This window comes from Anas acuta, chromosome 5, assembly GCF_963932015.1.
Source record: "Anas acuta chromosome 5, bAnaAcu1.1, whole genome shotgun sequence".
Classification (NCBI taxonomy): Eukaryota; Metazoa; Chordata; class Aves; order Anseriformes; family Anatidae; genus Anas; species Anas acuta.
This window is the reverse complement of record NC_088983.1, coordinates 54,296,681-54,319,590: the sequence shown is the minus strand read 5'-3', so window position 1 is coordinate 54,319,590 and position 22,910 is coordinate 54,296,681. Positions and strand designations below refer to the sequence as shown.

The window sequence follows — 22,910 nt, the reverse complement described above, 5'->3', positions numbered from 1 at the left end:
AAAAAAGGGGGCATGAGATGAGGAAAAAAGTTAAAACAAGAAATGCAATTCCTAAAACCTAGATCTTGCCTCCGTCTTTAGCACTTCCATCTAAGCAAAAAAAAAAAAAAAAAAACATCCTGAAGATGGGTTTTAAAACTGTAGTGACAGTCTAGCAGAAAGATTACCTAATCTACTAACTTTGGAGGAAGTGACTTGCAGTTGCAGGGTGGTTTGTTTCTGGTTTTGGTGTTTAGCTTAGCATGGTAGAACTATACCTCCTCAATGGAAGAAACTTCTGAAAAAGGTCAACAACTGCCCTCAACTGTTTTGTCAATCTGCAAGGCTACTAAAACAGGTCTTAGTTAAAAGACAGGAACAGGATAAGTCTTGATTTACCTTACTGGGACAGGGATGCACATAGGTCCCATGATGCAGTAAACTCCGGTTTTGGCCATGGATATGTGGAAAAAGGACTGCACCATAGGAAAACAATTTGCTCTTTTACAAGAAGTCAGTTAAATTGGCCAAACTGTTTTGGCACCCCTTTTGGCCACCACCCATCCCCAACCCCCCACAATCATATATTGCTATTGCTGTATGCTGCTCTGTGATGTGATGAACTAGAGCCTGGACAGCAATTTTTAGATAACTACAATCTCTGATGAAAATCTCAATGTGCTTTCCAGCCTTTAAACAGCCCCCAACTTCACTAAACTCACTGTTGGAAGCAAGCTCTCGGCATACCATCATTCAGTGAGTAAAAACAGACCAAACCCGAGAAACAAAGGTAAAACCTCCCAGCAGATCTCCATTCCACCATGCCTCTCTAAATGGAATTGATGCAATCACCAAATCCCACATATGTTCTTCCCGCAGACTAATTTACTTCATCCAGTGTACCACACATACCCCCAAAAATATGTGCGTGGAATTTACTTATTTTTTTTAAAAAGGCTTTACTCTGCCCACTGAATACATTCACATGATGCAAGCCACAAAGCTGAAAAGAACCTCATTGCCCAAAGGGAGGCAATTCTCACACAGCTACTTAATTTCTGAGCTCTTCCTTCTCTTCTGCAAGGGAGTTCTATAGAGTGTCTTCAAAGAATAAACCAGAATAACCAAATCACACCTCTAGTGGACATTAAAAATCATAGATTCTATACAGAGACAGACTTTTATAGTCAGTAATAACTTGCTTCATCTCCCCAGTTAACCGCTCTATGGTACACAGGTGATAAATTATCCATATCTCTCTCTGCTCTACACCACATAAACCTTGTATTAAGCCTTTCCTTGCTAAATCCTTCTCCGCTTCACAGGTATCATCTGTCTTTAAGAGTTGCTCTAGACTACTAATAATCCAGGTAAAGTTAGAGTAACTGTTCTCACCTTGTATTTAGTAATGAACATTTTCAATTCTATTTCAGACCTGAAGAAAAGCTTATGCACCCAGAAGTTTGCTATACTCAGAGCACAGAAACTGATCTGCCAAAAGATACTACTTCCCTTGACTAACCTTGCCTTGTTTAAAAGCAAAATGTCTTTTTTCTCCCCTTTAGATACTGCTAATTTCAGCCCTGGGGTATAGCTACCCTACCCTTGCTTTCAACTACTATTCATTGCTTAACTTTGCAATTACTTTATGTAACCTAAAACCACTTTGGACTACTGGTTGTTAAAAGATTCCTTGGAAAATAAAAGTATTTGGTATTGTGATTCTAATCTGCAGATCCCAAGGCCATAAACTTCAAAGAATCTTTGCAATGTGAATTTCCTTGTTTCTGCGAGTCAGTTCTCAAGATAAACGTGGGATCTTTCAAAGACAAGAGAGATAGGTATCTATAGGTACCAAGGCACAACATTTATATATAGAAATGGTGGTATTTTTCCTGATTTAGTGTTAAAATCCAAACAGATGGTCAAGCAGAGATGATCTGTTGTCTGTGAATCTCACCAGTCGTGTGACTTTGCTATCAAGCAACTATACTTTGATATGTATTTACACGGGGCAGGGACTCACAGCCCAGACACAGTAAGGAACGAATGACAAGGTGTTGGGTGCTTACTTTTTCATCTATTTTACCTTAAAGCCATCTGGAGATTTGTCCATTTTTTTCAATTTAGTAAACATGGTCTTTATATAGGGGTGTTCTGCTGTCTTAACAAATTAAAAACTGGACAAGTAGAATTTATACATTACATTAATCATAACAACTGATGCAAGTACACTGTTGGGGCTTTCTAGAAATGAAGAAACTGCAGATTGATGGTGTAAGATCTTCCAGGTACAGAGATGACAGCTTGCAAGCATCTTTCTTAGCTGAGGTCTCCTGAGGACTTCAAGGAACACAGGTACCCTTGCTCCTGACAGGAAGGAGATGCTCCCTCCACAAAGCCATCCATATAAAACCCCAGATGCATCTCCCTGTTATGCTCGAATCTCCCTGTTATGCTCGTTTACCGTGCAACTCTACAAACACTTATGTCAACGCCCCTGAGGGAGGAAGGCAGGAGGGGGAGATGCTGTGGGGGAAGGAGATGATGGGAATTCCAATGCCATTACAATACAAGAATATCTGCTTCTATGTCTTTTTATCAGAGTTGTGTCCGCCTGAAGTTTAAAACATAATAACCCAATCATGTTTTAACATGATAATCAAAGACTATCCAGTCTGTGTGTCTACTCCAGACACTTTCTTTATTTTTTTCTCTGTGGAACATGCTACCAGTGCTAGAGTAGCAAAACTACAGTAATAATGAGATAGATAATAAAGGGATAGAATTCCTAATGGATATTCTCTGAAAGAAGGATTTAAGTCCTCAACTGCAAAGCCGGGAATTGCAGACATCTTCATTTAGCTTTAGCTCCATAGTAGTCTCAGTTAAGAGGAAAAACTGTAAACATATACTCAGTAATTAAAGGTGTCTTATTCTACCACAAAACTATGTAACAAAGGATATCTTAAGAAAATTATACATTTTTGGTACATTTTTCCATTTTTCCATCATGTACAACACAGTAGTGCCTAAAAAGAACACGTGATACAGTTTCTTCCATGACAGCCCTCAGCATTTTGTCTATATTCATATGCTGTTTACAGTGGAATTTGATGCCTTCTAAAACCTGTAACATCTCCTCCTCTCCCCACTTTTCAGAACAGGACAATATTGTCCTGAACTTCATGACATGCGCCAGCTTGCTTTTCAGCTCTTCTGAAGTGTAACGCTGGTTCCCATGATTACCAAGGTAGTTCAACAATCTCCCTCCTGCCCTGAACACTAACCCATCTTTTCAATAATCTCGTGACTTTAACGGGATTCAAGATATTAAGTATCAGTTAGTCAATTTAAACACACTGCAGTTTAGGGGTTTTGCTGTATGAAAGAATGTGAAGCATTGGCTATTAATTGAGTCAAGAGACACATAAATAACCTTATTTTTAAAAAATGCAAAATTAAAGCAAAATATTACTCTGAAGTTATTTTGAAAACCAGAATTTTTACCTTTTTTAGAAATTGCTATAAATGATAGTATCTGGAAAAAAAATAATCTGCATTCAGTGACATTCACAGTGATATATTTATACTCTGCATGGGATGCCCTCTGGATTTCTGCTCCATTACTGTTTCACTTTCAGTTTTTCCTTCCTGTTTGTCTGTCTCCTCTCCTCCGTGTTCTCACCAGGGATTATCCAAGAATCTTGCCAAAAGCAGGAAATGCCACTGACTACCAGGAGCTGGTTTCAGTCACCAGTCCTCCTGACAGTTAACTGAATATGCTCTTGCTTTAACCGCAGAGCTGTAAGTATGATAAGACTGTCATTAAAGTCATCGTGACACAGAAACACTTTTAAAGAGCAGTTCAATCCTATCCACACACAACAGCTGAGCTGTGTTTTTACCTCCAGATCACAAATGCTGTAGCTGTTGGAAGTACAAAGGCAATGTAATGTGATACCTGATGAGACAGCTCCTTGGAGTCAGAAGAGACTTTCAGAAGGACACACTGGGAAGACCTTTTTATGCCTTACACTCCTATGCAAAGGTCTGTAGTTCACACAACCGCAAATTAAACTACTGAAGTGAAACAATCCACGTGAATCATGCTTGGAAGTAGTTATTTAGGCACTCCATCACCGAGGCTTAAAAAAAATCATAATCATACAGCCATTTCCTTAATAACAGCACTGAAGTTGATCTTTACAAGCTCACATCCATGAATAGAGTCTCCTGACCTATTTACAAAAATGTGATAAGTCAGCACAGGTCTCAATTATCTTATCTAATTAAGAAGTTACATAAGCAAGCAATTACAGAAAGTGTTACTCAAAACCAAGTTTCAAATTTCTTCCATCTTATTTGTATACATTTATAAACAAAGGTTGCATATATGACTGGAAGGGCAGAATTAAGTCTCAGATCAAGCAACTATGTGCCTTGCAATATGAAACAAACTTCAGATACCAGATGGTACGCACCATGTCCATATACATAGAAGACAAACCATAAGTGGCTAATTTAAAACCTCAAAAAAAAATCACAAACCAAATAAAAGGGCATTCTTAATGCCTTTTTTCATTTAAAATGCCTTTGTTCCATGCAAACACAAATTGTCTTGAAGTGAATAAATAAGCTCAGCTGTGTTGTGCAATGATTCCATTAACCTTGCAATCAAGCGTTAAATTAAATTGCCTCATTTGGATTTCCCTGCTGCAGGGGAAAATATACCTTCTAAGGTCTGTGCTTTACATTGTCAGAGCCAATGAGTAAGAACTTTACAACTACACTTCTACAATTAATAACATAAGAAACTAAACAAGAAGGCGAACTGCAAAAATTCCTCTGATAACTTTTTAATGATTAACCTTATACCTAAAGGTTCACAGCCTTTCACACTCATTCTCCCATGCAATCAATTAACATCTGTTTTGAACAAGCTAAATTTAATCTTCATATGTTTCTAGGTGTACCAATAAAGCAGCTCAGAACTCCTTATTGCCTCTCTTCACAGAATGAAAAAAGCAATTCATTACTGCACTTTTTTTTTTTTTTGTTTAACTCCTTTTCCTTATGCCAATTTTCACCCTGTAAAACTGCAGCTGAATCTAAGATTATTTTTTTTTCTTTTGTTTTGTTTAATTTACACATTATGATCACCCAGCAAACAAAGCGGAGCTATTTTTAAATTGCCCACTTATTGTCAGGAAACTCTGATCGTCTGCATAAGGTGAATAGGCTTGCATTCTAAACTGAAAAGACTAAATCAAATCTCATGTTGCAGCTAACTTGCCAGCTATACATAGTCTTTATTATGTGTAAGCCCCCCTTCCCCCCCAGTCCGAACTGAAAGAATTATTTTCCAAGCTGAAATAATTGACATTAACCATTAACTAGGGATTACATTTTACCGTGTCACAATCCCATCCTAGGTGGAATATATTTAAACATACGGATAATATCTCTTGTGGAACGTATGTAATTGGTGCTTGTGAGTGGTGTCTTCAGGAAAGGAGATTAGTAAATAAAACGTGAATATAATTTATGTACCAAGAAAAGGTGCTGCAAGAGCAGAAACTGTTAGCCAGGGGATGAATGACTAGCTCTCCAGAATGCTCACTATTACTTAAACAATTATATAGTTTATATTATACAAATTCTGTACTATAAAGCTGTGTTTTATATTAGGTTCTGTTAACGTGTCAATGTTCAGAAGCTGCAGCAACAGACAAGGATGATTTGTCTTCAGTTACATCACCAGGTGGCAATGTCTTCACCCACAGGCAGCCAGGAATGCTCTTGGCTGAGTACGGGTTTCAGGTTGCAAATTTCAGAAACAGATAGGAGCTCCTTAAAAATCTAGGCTATTTTGCAACTGGCGAGCATATGTTGACTTAATAATTGAAACCGAGCTGAGATCCTCTAAAAGCTTTTGGTTCTTTTATTGACATTTACCATCCCAATCTTTAGTAATGTCAAGAGAACACCAGAACAGTTAGAGCACGTTTCTTTGAAAACAAGGCCAGATTCTCCATCACTTGTCCTTGGTATCATGCCTCAGTCCATGTATTGCTATCAAAACGGTATCGGTCATATCAAACTACATTATGTAAACTACATTTATGTCCCTGGGAAGACCTCCGAATAACAAAACAAACAAACAAAACTTTTAGTTCAAAAACTGGTTCAAACCTTCAATTCAAAATCTGTTACTTAGGGTCACCTCATGGAAGAAAAACAATACAGTTCACATACTACAACAGCAGTAACATTCATCAGGTTTTGTGTTTGGGAGGGAAAGAAGCAGCTATTGGCTGATACCATTAAAAGCAGAAGTATTTAACCCATCTGACTCAACTCCACCAGAATGCAGGTCTCATTACGGTCCGTCTCCCTGCTTCCTGTATGATGACACTCCCATTATTTACGGATTTTTAATCTGCCTAATTGTTCATCTTTGTCTTTCACCATTCACACTGAATCACCGGGTTTTCTAATTTCATAAGCTAATAAAATGGAAGTTTTACATTTTCTTGTGTAAGTTCTGTGCACAAAAGCCCAGATGAAAATTCAACAAAGCAATCAGGAGACAAAGTTGGTATTTATCCTGACACCTCCATGAATGCATAGCCTAACATACTCTGGAGAGGTTTATAGTCATGTATTCACTATCTGAATTTCTAAAGCTATTTAATCTTAGGGTTCTAATATGTATTAGATACAGCTCAAATTAAATGCACAATTATATCCAAGTATTTGCTGGCTGAGACCTTACCTGTCAGCATCTCCCAGTCCCAGAGAAGTGTTACGCTGCATCGTCTCCCGCACTGCAGCCATGCCATCGGGCAGCCGGTTTAGCCTTCGTGTGTAGAGGCCCAAACCACCATCCGTCATGTACCTTTAAAACAGCAAACGCCACATTCAGTAAAACACTAAAAATTTAAGATATTATTTTGTCAAAAAATAATATCTTTTATTATAAATAATATCTTAATATCTTTTATTTTGTTAAAACTTTTAGATATCATTTTTATTATGAGGTGCCTCATAACCTTTTATATATTTTTAATTGTATATTGCATTTTCCCCACTTTTGAGTTGAGAATATTACTCAGAATATGAAACAAGGAAAAGTTTATTCCTAACCATATATCTGAGATTTTTTTTGCCCCCTCATCCTTTTCTGTTACATCTTCCACCCTCTCTCTTTAGTGAGAATTGGATTTTAACGTAACTCTGACAAAGAAAGAACACCGAACTGTCATTAATGATGCCTAGATGGATGTAATTCAGTATTTGTGAATGATATCATTACTTTTGCCTTCGTGCCTAAAAACACATGGCTTAAACCATCCTGAAATATGTTGCGTGGTCCAAAACATCACGATGCATATATCAACCCTTTTACAACTTGACTGCAAAAATCACAGTAAATTCACCCTTGATTTTGTCAATGGTGCACGAGCAATTAATATCCCAAGATTTATTGTGAGAAATCGAAGTTCCAACATGAGATAACAGTATTTTTCAATCTTGTTTTGGATCCTACATTGTTCTCTGTCTGCAACTGTGACTTGGAGACATTTGCATTTAACAAGTGTTATCCTTAGGTATTAAGAAGTGCACATTTCTTATTTTTTAGTTTAGACCAAAAAAAAAAAATGTTAAGTGAACAGTGATGACAGTTGTTACACAAGCATTGATAAATATTGTTCACCAGGAACAGTTCCTTGCAATAATGCTGGCTGTGATATCCAGCACTTTTGCTGAAGTCTGTACCAATGCAGACAACAATAGGCATTATGCAAAGTAACTTCAGGATGAGGTGGAAATTAAGAAAAAAAAATAATTAACAATGGTACAACAACCCAGCACTCTGGTTTAGGATATTAATAAAATATTCTAATACATCAAGAAAATACTGAAATTATGAAGTTATTCCAGTCTATTCTTCTTTAACAACTTCAACAACAAGCTGCACTACATCAATGTCTCAATAACATTTTGTGGCCTTTCATGATAGTAAGATGTGAACAAGTCCAAAGCATCAAAGGAAAACAGGAGGACTTTTCTCTTGTTTTAGCTTAATTTCTAAAAATACTTCTAACCACAGATAAAGTCAAAATTGAAAGGCAATTCCCATTTGCCTCTCGAGATATTGGCACACAGTGAGTTCTGTGCTACCACAAGCAGTTTGTTAGCCCAGGTACGTTCCCAGAAGCAGTCCTGACATCACCCAAACACACCATAAAAACTTCCAAAGCGCAGAGAGTGAATTAAGTGCACCAACTCCAACAGTACCATTGCTATCTCTGGCACACAGCTGGACACGTCACTTACCTCACTGGAGTTGAAAAGACTGTATCCTCTTAATTCTTTAGCCACTCTCCTGAGTGAAAGGACAGCAGCCCACAGAATAACATCCAGATACACAGGACATTGCCCTGTTTCTTAGAAAGGCACATAGCTTTTACCCTTGCAGTGAGACAGGCTCTTTCACAGCCAGAAAGGAAAGACACTCCTAGCTTCGGTCAGTAATGCCTCTACTGGCGAGAGGGAGAGCGCTAAAGCAGATAGCTGAAGCTTTGCTTCTGCATTTTTTCCACTACTTTCTTCACAGATGTTGCTGCAACAGATGTAGTTTACCGAAGTCAAACTCAATTACTACATTTAGAAAACTGGGATAGTAAAAAAGTCAATAAACCTTGCACAATCTGCTGCTTAGCATTTGAGTTAGATTTGTAAATCCGTACAGGGCCTTCCCTGGAACAAGTGAGGCATCCCTCTGGGGAGTTTAACAAAGAGGTTGCTAAGCTGGTAAAGTCAGCCCCCAGACTATTCTCTGTTCAGCAAATCTGTGGGGACAGGGTTCTCGGTACTCATAAACAAAGACTGTAAAAAGAGAGGGGAACAGCTCCTCTGTAACTTGTGTGGAATTTGCCTTAGGTCGTGCATTCTAACATTTGTTTGACATCGTTTATAAATACTTTATCATGGAAGAGCATTGTTGTTTTTTTTTTTTCTTTTTTTCTTTTTTTGGTAAGCTAGTAAAATAAAAGGGAAAGAAAAGTGGAGCTTAAGACCATATCATCATACGAAGATGCAAACAGTGCTTTGCAAAAACATCTAATGTACATACGCTAATTGGTTTATTGCAGATACTTGCCTGCACATGAAACCTGTTTCTCTATGAATGCCCATTAAACACATACTAGAAAGAGCAGCTTTTAGCTTCACCCTTCTCTGGCGTATGAATAGTCCTTTGATAAAAAAAAGATCAGCTACAGTTGAAATAGATTGTTCTCCATATTTATTACCCAGCATATGTTCAGTGAAACACATGACCATTAAGAGTTGGTTATGCAGAAATCAATGGAAAGCTACTACCATCAACAGACTTCACACTCTGCGTGGTTTAAAAAATCTTCAGTCTTATATAGGTCAATGGAAGCTGGGTGTCTTCAACGTCTTTGACATCTAGATCATGAGTGTTTTTCAAGTCAAGGCACCATAAAAAAGCACAGACGGCCCCTATCTTTTACCCGTTATACCAACAGGCCAAGTTTCTTACATGCCAGGACAACACAAGACAGATATTGTATTCTGAAACAGGTTTGTGTAATCACAGATTGAAAGCTTCACTTTTTCTTTTTTTTTTCCTACATGCAATATCCTCTAACCAGAAATGTTTAACTCCAAAAAGATGACAAAAGCAATAATACTTATTGTCCTGCTGACACTGAACACTGAGGTCAAAGAACAAGGTACTGTAGGGAAAAACATGCTTAGAATAAAAGCTGCTTTAAAATTAGCAAGTTCTCTACTATCCATAAGGTTATTCAAGAGAAGAGAGTTTTAAAGTTCTATGTGAATGCCCATTAAGCAGGTACTGGAAAGTATTGGTGCCAAGTATCTCCAGCCATTGCTTTCTGTCAAACCTAAAACTGTCCTGTCTCTCAGAAGCCGTTTTGCTGTTATGAATACAACATCATTATTGCTATTTTGCCTTATGAGGATGGAGAATATAATTAAGGGATATTTTTTGAAAGACAATCTTAGAAGCTTTTGCTTGAGGCAGAATAAACCCCCAAAGTATCCTGTATGTGCGTAACTCTAACAGTCCTCAGTGCTATCTGAATTTATCACCCCATCATACAAATATACTAGCCTCTAAAACAACCTTATGTATTTTGACTCAAGATGAAAAGGAAAACTTCAATCCCCATCTTGCGAAATTCCAAGCCTGTGAGAAGTCACATCGCAGCCTAATTTGGACTGACATCACACGCAGCCCTCACTACACAATCTTTCTTCAGTCTGCAGAAGCCGTCCGTGCTAGGGCTGTGTCAGAATTCACCTCTGACAAAATCACCGAGCAGGGGGCATACCTAAATTTTGAGAGTTTGTTTTCCAATTTCACATGGCCTTCAACACCATTAGCAAATCCTTCAGAATGATGCAGAATACAGGCAACGTTTTCCTTTAAATAGCTTCATCTCCTATGCAGTGATCCACTGCAGTCCGAACAATTGTAAAAGGTCAATTATCAATTAGGTTTCATTTGAGGTTTCTTATTAAAAAGATATCAAATTTGTACTAAATGCCTTGCTAGTTTCATCAACTGTAAGAAATGTGCAAGCACACTTAGTTCAAAACCAAGCACTCTGTAGAATTTTTCTACCTACTCCAAAAGAAGGAAAAGTTTTAATACAGGATCTACGAAAAAGAGTAAAAAACAAACTCTCTGACTTTTAGACAGTTGGTAAATGCTTAAATATAGTTAATAGCTTGGATCTTTTAGGGATGGTACCAACAGACAATGGGGATGACTGCCTTTACTGAAGTCAAATATACTTCCATTTAATGAACGGACAATGAATGAGACAATAATTACATTGGTTAAAAGGAATTTCTAATCTTTCCAGGAATTAAGATTCATCCCCACACTTTTCATCAGCGAGGAAACAAAATTAACCAAACCTTCCTCTTTTACTATGGAAAGACTCAGGTTAAACAAGAGCAGTATTATGCACTTCTAACACACAACTGGAACTTGTATCACACTTTCTAGGTGACACTTTTTTCTTTAAGAAAGTAGCTTCCTGCCCAATATTGCAAGAATAAAATAATTTGCTGTGGAGTTCCCTGGACAACCTGAACTTCTCTTTTCTTTAGCCAAATACACTCTTTCAGTGCCTCTGAAATTTTGAATGCCACAGTAAGTCTTTCCAAGTGCAATATTTTTAGGTTACTTCTGATGCTGAAGTGATTTATTTCCCATTCCTGAAAGGCATGTACAGGAAACAGGAACAGGTTATTCCAGGGATCAGTAAAATCTAGCGGTCTGAGTCACTTGATTTCTCTCTGCACTCACTGAGGTATAGAGAGAGCCAACAGCACACTTACTTTTATGGTCTGACAACTCTACCACTTCATATATATTCATTTCGCTCTAACATATGAATATGAATTTTCCAATTTTGCAAATAGATAGCCAAAGGACAGGCATTCTTTACTTAAGTATTAGGAAAAGAAGGAGCAGCCATTAAGTCAGCAGTACACAACAGACTGGGCAAGCCTACCCCGACCAAGCTCAGCATCACACTAGCTCCATAACCTTGAACCCTCAAGCAGGAGAGACATAACACATCCCAAAACTGAAGCTGAGCCCGGAAGTCCAGGTGCTCCCACCTTTCCTCCTAAAAAGAAATGTTTGCCTAACTGCAGGATGACGGCAACCCCAAGTGTTCACTTTACTATGAGTGTGGTTTGAATTTTCCATCATGACTTAGGAATTAGACCGTGTGGTCTTTCTTGCCGCTGTGTTTTCACCCCCCAGTCCCTTCCATCCGTTAGTCTTGCCTGGCCAATCTCCGCTATGATGCCCACTGTCAGCACAGTTCTTCATCTTCCTAGCCAAAGGGGTGAATATATTCCTGTCTACAAGCCCAGGCTATGTGTCTGGTTTAAGTTGCATTTTTTGATCCATGTGAATTTCAGTGAAGGCATTCAGTAACAGGATGAGGTCCTGAGCTTTCAGCTTGGCACTGCTAATACAAAGCCCAAATCCCTAACATTTGATCCAAGTATTACCTTTCAGGCTCAAAGAAGCACAAATGTGATGCTCATGGAATTTCCCTTCATTTTTAAGGCAGTGTGCAAGTTATAAATTTATAGACTTATACTTAATCATGACTACCTATAATTAACAAGCTAATGAATACATTAATTGTTTTGAAGATGCTCAAACCCCAAAAATCAAAAACCAGAAAAAAACAACAAATGACTCGTAGTCTCAAAAATCAGCAAAACTGCTGGGAAGAGGGAGACACCGTCTTCTGTAACAGGTAAGAAAAGAGAAATGAGTTTGTGCAAAACTCATTTCAAAACAAAACAAAAAAGTAAATATGTTTTAGTTTCCTAGCTTACTAGGAGAAACATCCCAACTGCAAAGCATTAGTAACATGAATGTTAGCTGCTTAATCATGCTGTCTCAGCTAGTCCATAAGCAAAAGAAATTCATCTCCGTAACTATTTAATCCTCAGACCTTTTTCTGGGGAAAAAATATCTACAGAAAGAAGTAGGTTCTCTGTGAAATCCATACTTCTCTATTTTGGGATGTATTAAGACTGCCTCGTGTATAAGTCACTCAGCAGCCATCCTGTAACAACTTTTGGTCACTGCTGCCCACTGCTAAACTTTTTGGTCACTGCTAAACTTATTTCTCCGTGTCTTCTCAGCCAGGTCTCTCTTATAAGAAATCTGCAGGGCTGTTAACTATAAAACTTCCACTTGCAAAGGGAAGGAATTCCAAGCACAACGTAGCCTGTTAGGGACTTCAACGGTTGCTGCCACTATAGGTCAAATCTCATATCTGACCCCACATCTGTTCCCTCCAGGACACTGGCTTCTTATTAAGCTTCCGAACAAATTTGTTCCCTGTGGAATTAACAGTCTTAGGCAGATGTAGTTTAATAGAAGCTGTCAGTATGTGAGAGAAGAACATTAGAGAAAGAAAGCATCTTCCACATCACTGCATTCATTCCTGTTTCAGAGGAGACTCTTCTAGAGTACATTCCCAATACTGACTCAACCACCATCACTTCTGAAACTCACAAATCCAAGTCAGCCCACCCAGGTTACTTACTGAGAAGCATGAATTTATGGTAACTAGACTTTCAACAGGCAGAGTTATTAGACTAAGATTATATTGAGATATATATATATATATATATTAGATTGATAAGTATTTTATATTACATGAAGTACAACATACATATTCAACTTACTTAATTTTACGTTCTCCTTTTTCACTTCAATTTCTCCCCCTTTCTGCAGGCTATTTATGAGAACAAAGTGGGGGGTTATGGTGGGTTTACTTATGCCTCTTCATCTATCTTGGAGGTGAATGGCCCTTCAGAAATGAATGGAGCAGTGTATCTTGAAGGAAAACTCTTGGCTACGACCATGAGAAACTTCAAATGCCATTATTAATTATTAACAGTTCCCAAAGCGAGTTTCAAAGAGTCCAGATGATTAAAATATGTTTAAGAAGTTAGCAAGAACTGAGAAAATTCATGGGGAGACACTAGGACAGATCCTTCCACAACTTCACAGAGGAATTTCAGCAGTGACTGATGACTTGGCTAAGATACATTAGGACTTGGTTACAGCCTTAGGACTTCATTAGGATTAGAAAAAAAATTGCCCTCGTAACAACCAACAAAAGCTTAACTACCTTTTAGGATGCAATCTTGTTTAACTACATTTATTGTTGTTTCCCACATTTTTCCTAAAACATATGTCTAATTCCAAACAGATTTATTTCAGTCTGCTGAGGCCATCAAGTTAATCCTAAATTGTGTGACTACGAGGCCGCAATTGAGAGTTGTGAGCACTGCCTGCGTGCTGGAGTTAGGCCACAGCAGATGTTAAACGTAGGGCCTACCTGTAGGCCTCTCCAGCACAAAGCCATAACTAGGATACCCAGGCTAAGGGTGAGCAGCTCCAAGGGTAATTCACAAAAAAATCTACACAGTGAGCACAGAGTACGCTGTGTGTGTCTGAATTCCCACCTCTCTGTAGAGCTTAATAGACCAAATTATGACAACGAGGTTGGTGCCTCCATTTCTTTAGGGTTCAAGGCCTGGAATCAATTCCTAATGGAAATTCCATGCAATATTGTTTGAAAGAAGACAGAAAGAAGATTCTCCTGCTTCCATGTCTTTTACATCCTTCTCCACGGCTCTTGCTGGATGCAGGACTTACCTTTCGTCTGTATGTGGTGATTGCAGACAAGCGAGGTAAGGCCTGAGAATGAACCGCACATTGCTCATCTCAGAGAACAATTCTGGCCACTTGACTGACCTAACACTAACATGAGACTAAATGCTCTCCAGAGGATGGAAAAAGGGCATCAGCCATCCACCTCGCTACAGCTGGGGCAGTGAAACCCGAATAGTTCACCTCGCTGGAAGGTTCACCCATGCAAAGGAGAGCACAGCCATTATAGCATTTGGAAGGAGGAAGGACAAAGTCCTGGGGTTCCAGTTCCCAGACAATTTCTAAAATTTACCCAATGATTCACGAACATGAAATGAACGACCCATCTTGGGAGAGTAGATCAGAGAGAGCAACTTTTCACTTCTGCTTCAGTGCCTTTGCCCAGTCAGGTTTGCTTCATCTCAGAGCCACATTTAGAGAACAAAGCATACCTAAATTGCATGACATGAGGCCCTAAGCCGGTCAAAATAAGGTAGACAAGACTGGAAAACTTCCAACAGGGCTGTCCTTTCAGGTGTGCAAATGGAAGTCTGGATGAAACAGGGGGATAGAAATCCATTTTTTAAGCTGGGACAATGATCCTACCTACTGAGCACAGCCTGCCAGCGTGGAGCAAGTCCAAGTTACACCAGAATCAGGCAGCTGCTGTATGTGGCTTTGCATATGCTGGTTTTGACTTAAATGCCTAAATCCTTTAAAGGATTTTAGGATTTCAGTGGAAAACATAGAAATGAATGACAGATTAAGGGATCCATTCCCCATCATCCTCTTTAATTTTGTTAGGGGAGTTGTGGTCGAAGAAAAATAACGAGGGAGCTGTTCTGTTGCTTCCCAGACTCTCAGCAGAGGTTGGGGAGCGCAGGAAGCGGCTCCCTAGAGTCTCCCAAGTGCTTTGCCTCCTCCCTCCAGAAGACTTGCATTGGCCAAGTGCGTATGCGTGCATCTCCCTCTGCTGGCTCAGCCCAGAGTCCGACCAGATTTTGTCCTTCAGAAGCTGTCCTTTTGCTCAAATCATAAAAACCTGCTGCCTCCAAAGCAGCAGTTCAAACACGACGGAGATGTTTATTGCAGAAACAAGCACAGCGTGGGGTAATTGCTGTAACAGGTACTTGGGTACTCATTAACATTAGGACAGCATGTACAAAGAAGCATCAAATACCACACACCACAAACGATGAGTATTATATATGACCCAACATGGCCCGAGCATCATCCAGTAATGTGTGGCAATCTGGGAGTAGGGGAAAGGAGAACATCTGGTTATCAGCAGTTAGACACCCTCACTCCTGATGGCTATAAACACTGTCTTCTGCTTTCCAACTGAGTTACTAATATTTTTAGCAGTGTACCGACTAAAATGCTTGATTCGAGCTGATCTCTAAGGTTATGACTTTTTATGGCCTATAATGTCTTCGTGTGCTGAATCCTAAATTGCAAGAGACATGTTATGAGGACATGTTATCTGAGATATCGTTTGTGTTGATTAAACACTGCTTTGTTGACAGTTTTATTCAAACTAACACCAGAACCATTCCTGAATTAAGTGCAATATTTAACAATATTTTGAAAATATAATACAATATTAACAATATTTAAAATATATATATTTTTAGTATTTTGGCCATGCCTACCCTAAAACTCTTTAAATACAGTTCTTGGGAAATGACTTACTTTGATTTAAACACTGCCACAGATTTTTCTTTTCATTCTCATCACACCACGACATCTATGATTTTAAAGCCTAAATCCTCTGAACGAGTTTCAACATAGTTTACTATCAATTCAGGAATCACGACTCCCCTAATACCCTTTCATGTAAGTCAGAACTTCGACTTTGCTAAGCTGACTTCCTTATTAGCTGTGCTAATTATCCATTTACCAAATAAAGCTACTATTCTGCAATGTCAAAAGAATATAAAAAGCTAGTTCTAGTAAGACAGAAAGCAGTTCAACTAAGCGCTCTGCTCAGAGGGAGAAAGAAGATGCAATAAGCCTCCTAATGGTTCTTGGTGGCGTTTAAGTGTTATAACCATAAGGACTGCATGTTGCCCAGTAATTGTACCAAGAGGAAACCTTATCATCAAAATCGTGCTGTTTCAAGTGCAGTGGCCAGTAAAATAAGTGACCCACTGCAACTCAAAGCATACAGGAAAAAAAAAAAAAAGTTAACCACAGTGGCAAAGGTCAGAAAAGACTACAGCTAACATTCAGTCAGTGTACAAGGAGAACAAGTTCTTGCTCAGCTGCTCTGGCCTTCCAGCTAGCCACACGTTGCCTGCAGCACCAACCAATTCTGCTGCAGAGAGCTTAGGAGGAAATGGTTTCTCTTAACTACTGCTACCAACAGAAAATTTCATTAGCAGCAAAATGCATCGTCCTTTCTTCTAAAACCTTAAACCCAAGCAAAGATCTGTTATGCCGCATGAGCTTGGCATATAGAAAAGATGTTATCACCATTTGACTGATACATAATATAATATCAAGCAACTGAGGCACAAGAATCCTGCAAATGTTCAACACATTATTTAACATTTGGTGAAATCAATCCTCAATTTCCGCTCTTCATATTGAACTCTTTGTTGCTTCCTAATGGATACAACTACTAAAATTCAGTTTCTGAATTTTACAGAACTGTTTCAATGATGATTTTGGCCCATGTCAGTCTAGAGTAGACAGGCCTCTGAACCACCAAGATGATTTCTAGCTCAGCTTTTGTGAGGTAAAGCCACCCTACAGTGGCCTGCTCTCCCTTTTAATTTCCCTTCATCTATATTCCATGTTCATTTGCTTGTAGTGCTTGCAGAAAGATCCCTATGGAGCATAAAGGCTTGAATAAACAAGAAGGAATGAGAATCCCATGAGCATCATGCACACAAACACATTATGCGGTTGTGGAAACAGGGGCCTGTAATGGGAACGTATCAGCCCCACAGCATCAAACAAATGGGGAGATTAGTGAAATGGTAAAAAGGCTGGGCTACGATGTTCTCTCACCCACAACGGCAGCTGCACCTGAGGGAGGTCAGGACAAGGAAAATTTCATAGGGCCCCTTAGCATTGTGTGCAGGCTGAGCCCTTCTGTCCTCAGCTAATAGCTGAAGGAACAGTTCACTGCTAGGCTTAATAAGTGAGGTATCAGAGCTGCTAAGTAACATTTCTAAATGCGACACACTCAGAAGAGTTATTTTAAATGGTCTGTGCACCAGCCTTAGCAGCTGAATCAGACAAACCTGACGTTTTTATTTTTCAGAAAACCGAACCAGACTTGAGGCCTGCCTCATCTTCCAGACTGCAGCTTCGTAACATGTACCTCCAACGTCCTGTCAGCAGCAGCTCTTTGGCCCCTTGAGGCAGCAGCGAGGCCTTCCCCGAGGCAGGTGCTGCCTCCAGGTACGTGTGCAGGACTGCTTACGTCCCCTCTGCCTCCAAGTGCGGGCCCTAGGGTGCTCGAGCTGTAAAACTAACACATCTACGTTTTTCTGGAAATGACGTTTCCATACAAAATTGTTTTGATACGCGCTGTTTGCCAACCACAAGCCATTTCCTGAGAAAACGTGTGACAAGCAATAATCAATATATTCACTCTGTTAATACTGCAGAGAAATCTGCACTTCAGGGTAAAGAAAGCAAGGTCAGAGGATTAATTAAATTAAAAGAAAACAATTTTAAAAGGCGTTTCTGACCAACAGCTCTGTTGTTCCATTCCAAGGACAGATAAAAAGGAAACAAACCCTGTATCTCATCAGAGACAACAGAGGGGAAAAAAGACAGAACATGTATTTCAGTAGCTACTGGGAGATTGCAGTGGACAAAACCTTCTGAACCAACCCCCCAGAAAGGACTGAGTTAAACTCTCCACCTGCAACGAGTGTTTAACTGTCTGAAGTGGGCAGGTGAAACAGTCCTGGGCTTTGTGCTTTCCCTTTCTGATGAGGCTAGGGAGCCCCGAGATCAGCCTGCTGAAGAACCAGGCAAGGTGTATGCTTACTTCCCCCCTTGCACAAATGCTAGTCCTGTTGCTTTGCCATTCTGTCCGTATTTTAGCTTCTAAATTAAGACCGCGTCTCACCTTTGATCCACCACCTAAAGACCTTCTTAGTTTTAAGAGAGATTTTCTGCCTGTTTGGAAAAGATACTCTTTCGAACCCTATGAAATCAACCCTAATGTATGCCAGAGCTCTGCTTGAGCAGACTTACTAAAGGAGGCCAAATGAAACTTCCCATGACCCAGTACATTTCAGAGAAAGCATCAGGATTATAGGGCTAAAATAGTTTATCTTGGCTATTGGATTTATTTTGGCTGTAACAAATATTTTGGCTTCCTTCCCTATCAGTTTGCCAATGAAAACACAGATCCAAGGTTTTCAGACTACAGCACTGAAGCAATTCTGAAAATGACAAAGTGAAACATATACCAGCTAATAAAGAGCTATTCATGATATAAATGCCCTCTTGTGCTGTTTTCTGCATACTGTAACTCAGCTTCTGAAAATATTGGACATGTTTGCCCTAACACTGATCTCAGAGATTCATTCCACAGCAAGTCACACTGATGCTTTCTTCACGAGCAGCCTCTCTGATTTTGAAGTGGTGTATTTTTCCTCTCCCACAAAGACACAGTGCTACCCTATTTTTATTACCGTGGATAACCTGAAGATAACTCATGGAACAGGCTACCAAAACATCTGTTTATACTGCATAATTCAGCATTATTAGGTGTCAGTGAGATTCACCAAAGGTAACACCCTCATCTTTTAGACAGAAAGTTTATCTCTCTCAATTGATTTGGGGATTATATCCAACGCTGTTATTGCAATTCAATCCTGCAGTAGTCCCTTGTCAAGAAACTTGCACATACGATTCCTCTCCACAGACAATTTAACCCCAGCATTGTGAGGCTGCTTTTAGGAATGCTCCCTTTAAATGCTCACCAGTGCAACAATGAGAAGCTCTCCAAACTGCCCAAACTTCAAGCACTACTGACAATCTGAAAATGAAGCTGAGTCTTTCTGACTATGGATTGACCTGTAATACAGATTTTGCCCTTGGAACTTAGTCAGTGATTACAATAACGGTCTATAAATAAATAAACTAACCCACATTATCTAGCAGCATAGGCTTTTGCAGCTGAAGGCAACAGCTATTGAAAAGAAAAATGTATTTGTACACACAGCCATTCTTGTCCTGAGAACTTGACATTGAGATTATTGTTTATCAATCTGTGGCTAGTTGTATAAATCAAAACTGGAAAATTATCTACCCTCTTCAAAACTTAGTGGGAAATAAGAGTCCAGTACTCTGATTCATATTCTCTCTCTATCAGTTAAAGATGTTCTAATGTTTAAAGCAAGGGGTGAGCTGCTTTTAAGCATGACTGTTCTGCTAAATGTTATATTCACCAACTGTTGGCATTTAACGCTCTGCTTTGATACATTGCTTCAGTGACAGAGGTACTAACTGGCAGAAACATTTTATTACGTTATGAGTCCCTTATCATTCTTGTATTTGCAGACTTTGTAGACTTCCATTTTATACTCTACAGAATGACCAAGTAGTCACAGAAAAGGAAATGATAGACAGAGATGAGTGAAGCCGCAGATTTCTCTGGAAATATCATTCATAACAGCTTTCTCATTATTCCCTTTCCCTCAACCTGGAATCTGAACTTTATACACTGACTGAAGTGTCGGTCTTGACTGGGGCTCCTATAGCATATGAACAGCAGATGCCCGAGATGACACAATTCTTCCAGGGATGCTTCTTCGTTCATCCTTGGTGTTTTACAGAAACCATGTAGCTACTCAGAATTTATTTGCATTTTGAGACCAAAATTACAGCCACAAGTTTGAATAAAACTCACACACCAGAGGAACAGCAATCGCTGTTACTACAATAAACATCACAAAACTCAGGTTGATTCATTTTATAAAAACAAACCATTTTAGCTATACAATGTGTTATTAATGTAGTAACAGTTACAGCAGCAGTGAAATAGATTTTTTTTTCCACTGGCTTCTGTACTATATGCTTCTTGAAATAAGAACTAAAAACTAAGTCTGACTTTTCAATTTGAAAACATTGACAGATTCAGAAAGGACAGAATGCAGGCAGGTTTCTGGTTGCTTCCCACTTAAATTAGTGACAATGAGGCAGCTGCATTCCAGCTTTCTGTTTCAAGAAGAGGCACTAAGTCTTCCAAATAAGCCAATGCAACAGTCAGTGGCACTTCAGAAAAGAAAAGCATGCAAGGTAGCTAGAGAGGGAAAAGGCTACCACAAAAGTAAATATGCCATCTACACCTCCAAGATAATTTTTAAATTTAGCGTAATGCTGTATTTAACCTAAGAAATAATAACTTCCTAGAATTAATTGAATACTGACTTTGGACCAAAGAACAAATGCTTTTTTTCCAGTCAAATCAAACATTAAATGTTGTCATAAAACCTTGATAATAATTTTCTCAGTTCATACTTCTGCACATTCACTTGCTCATTAGACTATTTTGCATGTACACCTTTTTTTGCCCTATTTTACCCTACATAACGAGGTGTATACTAATTTCAGTCACGTGAACTTTCTCCTTAAATGTTCTGTCAGCAAAAGGATTCAGTGAGAGTGAAGAAAATGCCTCACTCTCTCCATCTTGTGGTTGTAAATGAGCGTTGCAACACGTGTCATACTTTGCACAATGACCCTGGTTCGGGAAAACAATTATGTGCACATACTTATATATAGGAGTATTATATATAATTTTAAACATACACTTAAATCGTGTCCTTAGATTGCACTGCCTAAATTAACTGTTGTAAATATGCTGTCCTTCTAAATGCTTATTAAATCCGTCTTTGTGGTTGTTTTATTTATTTTTCAAATAGTCACAGGGAACAGTCTCATCTAACACAATGCAAAAATCACATGTAGTACTTCAGAACAGAAGTAAAGGCACTTACCCACTTGTGATGTCGTCAGTCCTGATATTCTTGCCCAGAACATCTCCATCGCTCATATAGCCGGTGGCATCCATGGTGATGCCTTCCAGATCTATTTCGTCACTTCCCTTGTCTGAGATGTCCACATGGCAGACATTACTACCGCGGGTAGCTAGCTGTCTCCGCAAAGGTGCTGAATACATGTAACGTCCTGACTCCGTGTTAATGAAGCGGCTGGCGTTCCCTCTCGGAGGATACCCGTTTCCCATTGATGGAGCATCACCTGCCTGCAGGCGGGGGCTGGACTGCCCCAGTCTCCACGATAAGGGGGTCGGTCGTCCCGTCAAGCTGAGAATGCTGCGACCACTTATCTCGGTAGTGACATTGGTGTCAAATGTAGTTTCCAACGTGCTAAAACAAACAAACAAACAAAAAAAATCATGTAATTATATATGGAGTGGTCTATAGAGCATGAGCCTTCAGGTGATGTTACACAAAAATTGCAGGATGCTATGGTTTGAACACTTGCTAAACTGCAAATAAGTAACAGCACGAACAGAAATCACTTGCTACAAAGCTTTGAGAGGTTGGTCCATTCCTCCAACACCATTCTTAAATAATAATAATTTTGCACCCTGGCCACCTAGTGTTCAAAGCATTTGACAGAAGACTTAAGGAATTTTTTAATGCATTATCCATAGTATCCAAGTGTAATTTTTTCACCTTCAATCACATATAACCCTATTTTACCATGGTTTACCACGGAGTCAATATTCAGCTGACTAAAGGAATACCGATTCACGTACTATTTTTCAGATACATTTTCTTTTTTTGACTGTATTCATGACAAAGTCCTAATACTCTGAGGATGCATCCAGCATCAAGGTAAGAGTTATATCTACAGTGAGGAAAGGGCTAAATGAAGAAATAAGAAGAAAAGCAAGGATAATTTAATTTTCAAAGTATATTTTATGTATTAATGAACTGAATACATTTTTCTGAATATTGATAATGTTTACATAGAACTCTGGTTATGAAAGCATTTCAGATCAGTCTACAAATACAGTTTTTGACAAGCACCACTATATTAAATCTTCTGTTTGCATCTCTGAGCGAGTGAATATGTTGCATACCTTTGAAGAGTAATACTACTATGGTCTACACGTCTTTTTCCTAATCCATACCTACAAATTCTCTTACTCACATGAACTCCACTTTTTCGTTCCTACTCAACTAACAGCGTTACATTATTATTATTATTACTGTGGATATTTTTAAAACAAGCAACATTACACTATTTCCAATATAGTGTTAAGTAAACATTGCAAAAACCTAAGTGTCCTATGGTTATAGGAATTAAATTCTAATGAGTTATCATATTCATTAAAAAATGAAAAGAGAAATAGATATATTGGGAGTTTATCTTTGCAAGCTCCGGCTCAATTTGAGATACAAAGCCAAAGTGTTCATCCAATGAACTCAGACAGGGCTCAAGTCCATAAGGCACCAAGTACTGCATAGGACCCTGACCTCATTAGGAGCCAGCATCTTACTGTCCCAAGACTTCAGCTGAACACTGAAAAGATTCAAGTCACAGAATGTTTAAATGTATTAACAATCTTTGTTTATTTAAAACATATTTTAAATACTGATGGAGATTTCTAAACACTGCTTAAAAAAAAAGTTATATACATGGATGACTAATAATATCAGAA

At 38.9% G+C, this 22,910-nt stretch overlaps 1 protein-coding gene across 11 annotated transcripts in view; it reads right to left on the bottom strand.

Annotated features, from left to right (window-relative positions):
* Nucleotides 1-22,910, bottom strand: part of NAV2 (neuron navigator 2) — a 419,946-nt gene that overhangs the window by 81,469 nt on the left and 315,567 nt on the right. For all 11 annotated transcript variants that reach the window (XM_068684879.1, XM_068684882.1, XM_068684888.1 and 8 more), the window contains 2 exons: nucleotides 21,217-21,606; nucleotides 6,758-6,880 (listed from right to left, as the gene is read on the bottom strand). In XM_068684879.1, coding sequence (XP_068540980.1) covers nucleotides 6,758-6,880; nucleotides 21,217-21,606 — 513 coding nt within the window. The remainder of the gene's footprint in view (nucleotides 1-6,757; nucleotides 6,881-21,216; nucleotides 21,607-22,910) is intronic.